At 42.7% G+C, this 5,512-nt stretch overlaps 1 protein-coding gene across 1 annotated transcript in view; it reads right to left on the reverse strand.

Moving 5' to 3' along the window:
- Positions 1–5,512, reverse strand: part of TBC1D5 (TBC1 domain family, member 5) — a 519,410-nt gene that overhangs the window by 32,952 nt on the left and 480,946 nt on the right. The window contains exons 19-20 of the mRNA XM_006874244.1: positions 4,283–4,362; positions 3,372–3,515 (exon numbers count right to left, since the gene is read on the reverse strand). Of these exons, the coding sequence (XP_006874306.1) occupies positions 3,372–3,515; positions 4,283–4,362 (224 nt within the window). The remainder of the gene's footprint in view (positions 1–3,371; positions 3,516–4,282; positions 4,363–5,512) is intronic.

Genomic DNA, 5,512 nt, shown 5'->3' on the forward strand with positions numbered 1-5,512 from the left:
AAGACCATTATTGTAAAATCTTAAGAAAAGATACCCATACTAAAAGGGGGAAAAAAATTCTTTGCTGGTTACTGATGGGGTTGGGGACAAGGGTATGGGAGGGAGGCAATGGTAAAGCACAGGTTAGGGGGCAGACACATTATCGTTCGGTTACTGGGGAGGGCAATACAAGAAGTGGGAGGGGGTGGAAGAACAAAGTTGATAGGGGAACACTGAGGTTTGCATAGTCTAAACGGGACAGAGGTAAACAGTGATGCATGCTCAACCTTGGAACAACTGGGCTCTGTGATACAGGGATGGAGGCATAGTTTGAAGAGAGAAAATAATACTAACATGCTTGACTCTCTTATTAATATCGGTTTCCGTTGCTTACTATTGTAAAATAGACCCTTGAGTGAGACAGAAAAGAATGTTGGCAAACAGAATTACAGAGAGCTTGTAAGCCCGTCTTCAGCCTATAACTGACTGGAATACCTAAAAAGGGTTCTACAACTTGTCCAGTGAAATAGGCCTCCTGTGGAGCCTTTGTGGTGTATAGGACCCTAAGTAGAATCCTGAACCCCATCCAGAACCTTCTGAGGTGGGACATTCCCACTAGAAAGGACAAGCAGACCAGTCTGGAACAGCTAGAGTGACAGAAGACATATCTTCAAAGACAGATCAGCAGGAAAAACCTAAAACAAATGGCAGTATGACTGGCTACTACAAGAATAAGCAAGCTGTTTGCCAGGAAGCCATCAAGGCAAGCAATCAAGTTCCTTCAGGACAAATCACCCTCTAAGACTGAAACTCAAAGGGAACACATAAGCAGGCATATAAGCTCATGACAACCACATTGGTGTACTGCTGATTGGAAGAGGGGGGAGGCAGCAATGAAGACATGAGCTGAGTTCAACCACGTTCCATAGACTCCTGCTGACCTGGAGATGAGAGAGACATGAGGAAGAGATGGTTGGTCCTAAGTGTGGTGAGACTTGGGGACACCTGAGCCCATAGACAAGAGCATAGCCACAGAGGGCTAGAGCTGAGAGAGAAACATCCAGCTGATATGAAGTTAGAGGAGATGCACAAGAACACCCAAACTTGCAGATTGTACCCATTTGACCTAACTTAGATGGCTTGATAACCAGAACTCAACTCGAGGAAGAGAAAAAAAATAAAATAAAATAAAACAATTTTGATAAAAGGAAACGAGGGTAAATTGCTACAATTTGATGAACTTGACCTACACTCATTGAGGTAGTAACTCTAAATACCAACAGAGAGGAGTCTTCACATCAAGTATCAATGCTACTATCCCTTCTGTACATAGGATATACAGGGATGAACAACTTAGATACTGGCTAACTTACAATGTTTCAAGAGGAGTTTAGTTTAAGAATGTGTGGGGGAAGATAGAGTCCCCACTGAATAGTTTTCATCTTATCTAGATGGGTCTGGTGAAAAGAGATGGGAATAAGATTCTTATGATTCAATAGTGAGTAAATAGTTTCGTGACTAATTACAACTGTCAGAGTTGTAAACGTAGAAGTTTTGTAACAAAAATGGAGGAGTAGTTAATCTTACAGTCCAGAAACAGAAGACCCTAGGATCATTAAGGGAGAAGAGCACAGTGGAATGCAAGACCTTATCCAGAGTAGCAGCAACACAAGAGATGGGGACATGGAGAACGGGAGCAGCTGAGGACTCTAGATTCATGGGAAACTAAGAGCTGACGGCCAAAAGATGCACAAGAATACCCATACTTTCAGATAGTACCCATTTGACCTAGCCATTATTCAATGGCTGGATAATCAGAATTCGACTAGAGGAAGAAAGAAGAGGAAAAAAAGTGTAATCCACTACAATTTGATGAACTTGACCTATACTTATGGATGTAGTAGCTTAAAAGAGGGAATGAATCTTTATAGCAAGGATCATTCCCACCTCCTGTGCACACAGGGCTGACAGGCAACTTAGACACTGGCTACTCAAAATGGGAAGACTACCAAGGCACGAAGCGACTGGCTTACAAGTTTTCAAAAAGGAGCTGAGTTTTAGAGGGTTCAGGGGTACGTAGAATTTGCACTTAGTGGTTTCTAACCTGTCGAGACAGGGCTGGCGAAAGGATGAAAGGAGATGGAGATAAGACTCTTGTGGTTCAATAGTGAATAATTGTTATCAGGGACCATCAAGTGAGAAGAGCAGAGTGCAGAACCCATCCAGAGAAGCAGTGACACCACAGATGGTGACTCTAGAGTCACGGAGGGAGAGGGGCTGTGTGCTGGTGGCTGGGGGGCTTTGGTGTACATGAAAACAAACAAAGAAATAGAGGGACTGGAAGCAAATACTATTAAATGATGATGCATGGAGGAGATAGTAATCATTGCAATGAAACGAAATACAATAGGATGAATGTAAAGCTGATGTTCTCCCATGTAAACTATCACTCAATTCACAATAAAAACTTAAAAAAAAAAGATGACCCCTTGGGAGTCAATGGCAATAACCCGTTGAACTGACCTGTCTGCCTTGAATTACACTGGCCTAGAAGTTCCCATTGGCAACCACTGTTTCGACTGAACCTTATTTTTGAAGGTACACTTACGAGACTTACCTCACTGGAGACTTACCTCACTGGCATTGAGTCGATTCTGACTCATAGTGACCATGATAGGATTCCTAGGCTATGAATCTTTACACAAGCAAAGAACACCCAAACTTGCAGATTGTACCCATTTGAGTTCCATGGAGCAGCTGGTGAGTTTGAACGACTAATCTTGTGATGGGTAGTCCAATGTTTATCCTACAGAGTGCCATCAGGGTACCTTTCTAACAAGACTAAGACATGTATTCTACAGAGAAAACTTGTCTGCAGCTATCCACTGATCAGAGACAGGGTTAAACAAGTTTTGCTTTGAACAAACCCAAGCATGTATGAACTGGAACCTTAGGTACATTGCTTTTTGACTTAGCCTCGTCCACTGAAGACAGCCTATATACAAAGGACTGGAAGGCATCAGCTGGATGCAACTGACCAATAACTATGGTAGAGACTTCGCTTTCCAACCTGCAGAAGATGAGTGGCTGCTAGGAGGTTCCAGCCAAAGCTGCTGCCTATAGCTGTGTAGGATGTGCACTGTGCATCTCTAGAAAAGGCTAGTAGCATCATCATCATCATGAATGGCACCCCCTAGGGCACTAGAGTGTACAACAACCTGTACAGCTTGTTAGGCCCCTTGTAATGTTTCACAGTTGAACTTCACACATGGTAGGTACTTTGAAATAACTTTGCTAAGGTTTGAGTACTCATAATGCAGTAGAATTTAAGTGAACATGTACTCTACACCCCCACTGAGTTCATGTAACAGTGCCCCTCACAGCTTCTGTACCTGCTTGGGGGCCCCGGGTGTCTGGCCACCCTGGCTCTGACCACTGGAACAGTAATGATCATCCGAGATGGTGATCTGCTCATTCTCCTCGGCCTCCAGCTGGCTCTGGTTGAAACGCAGGGAACCTTTTAGAATGTCTTTGATCTAGTTTCAAAGAGGAAGGAAAAAATGAAAAAGATGAATATGTTTTTAAATAATAATTAAATCTTGAATATATTTAAATTAGGGTTGCCATAGACCAATTTTTTCAACAGTATGGATATTACAGTAAGAATTAAATAACAAAAAGAAATCCAACTCTATCAGACACTGACTTACCCCTGACCAGGACAATTTCTGACGGCCAATGGCCAGGTCCTCACAGGGCCAGGTCCTCACAAGGCAGGAGACACCATGTGTTTGTACACTCAACCCCACTGAAATAATCCTACCCCACTTAGAGCTGTTATGAACAGAGGCAGACATTTGTGCCCAGCATTTTACTTTTCATTGACATTCAATTCTCATTTAGTTCTCTAAGAGGTGGGTAAGGTGGCGGGGGGAGGGGGCAAGGCTCAGAGGCCAGCTTCAGGTATAGCTAGGATGTGTGCTCCAGAGCCTTCCTATATGCATGGACTGAAAACGTGAACATGAAGTCGGACCAAGCTGTAGCAGCCCTGGATGAAGAACCAGCACGATGGATTTGGTTAAAATACAGAGGAGAAAAACAGGGAGCAGGAGAGCCAGTCTGGGCTGCAAGCTAGTCAGACACAACTGCTAGAAAGAGCAGAAGACTTATGGTGACAGAGCTAAAGGAGGGGGTCAGTCTGGCAGGGAACCTGGGCCAGGAGAACAATGTCCTAGGTGCCTTTATGTAGTAGGCACCAAATGAATGGTCTGTGGGACAGAAACAGATTTGTCAATGTACATACCTGTTTTAATCCTGCCAGAGAAACCAGAATTTGGTCTTCTTTTTCCAAATTTTCTTGTAATATCACATCTTGAATATTTACTGAAAACAGAAGAGCAGTATGCTATAGTTAATGAATCAGGTAGAACTCACTTGCTGCCACACCAAAATCTCAGACAAATGCATCAGGGGAAACTACCAGGCTATACAGAGAGGGCAGTGTTGAGCCTGGGATGCACACACTCCCTCCAGCTTTATACAATAACATTCCTTTCATAACAGATGGGTCTTCGATTCCACAGAGAACTCAGCACTCCCCTTGCTGACATACAATGCAGTCCACAGACTGGATCATCCATACATTCTCTAGAGGAAACTTTTTCAACTTAGGCTTCCTACATGGCCTCATAGTCGGCGAGTAGTGTTACCTCATCTCTCTCTCTCTAAACACCAATTCTTCCTAAATAATTAGAATTAATAAAGAAGCTGTCTTCCAGGAATTACAACAGTAAAATAGCTTGGCATTTCAACACAATAGTGAAAATAAAAGGATAAATGCATGGCACTACAGACTGTCATTCGATTATGACGGTTATTAACCACGGTCTTCATGGGAGCCATTTCTACATGCACTCAAGGAGGTTTGACTTCCACATGAGAAGGCTTTCTTGCAGCCTGGATCGGAGGGATCCACCAAGCTAGCTGCAGACTATCAGGTTCAGCATCACAGCATGTGGCTCACAAATTTGCCAGACATGCAGTGGCCTTACCTTCTCCCCACTATATACCTGAGGATGCACACAGTCCTATCAGTGATTGAGCTTTCTGAAGTAGGAGGTCTCAAAAGGAGAGCTTTGGGCTTAGAACTAAAACTCTCTCTAAGCTGGAGATAAAGGAAAGTATGTTGGGGGGCAGTTATAACACATTTTAAAAAGGAACTACATGGAAACTGAACAACACCCTGCTGAAAAGCAACTGGGTAGTAGAAGAAATCAAACGTGAATTTTCAAATTTTCTCAAAATCAATAAGAATGAAAACACAACATACCAAAATCTTTGGGACACGGCGAAAGCTGTGCTGAGAGGACAATTTATTGCAATAAATGCACACATCCAAAAAGAAAAAAGAACTAAAATTAACAACATTAACATGGCATCTACAACAATTAAAACAGACCAACAAAGGGAACCCACAGTCACCAAAAGAAAAGAAATAAAGATCAGAGCAGAAATAAATTAGATAGAAAACAGA

This window comes from Chrysochloris asiatica, unplaced genomic scaffold (genome assembly GCF_000296735.1).
Source record: "Chrysochloris asiatica unplaced genomic scaffold, ChrAsi1.0 scaffold00267, whole genome shotgun sequence".
Classification (NCBI taxonomy): Eukaryota; Metazoa; Chordata; class Mammalia; order Afrosoricida; family Chrysochloridae; genus Chrysochloris; species Chrysochloris asiatica.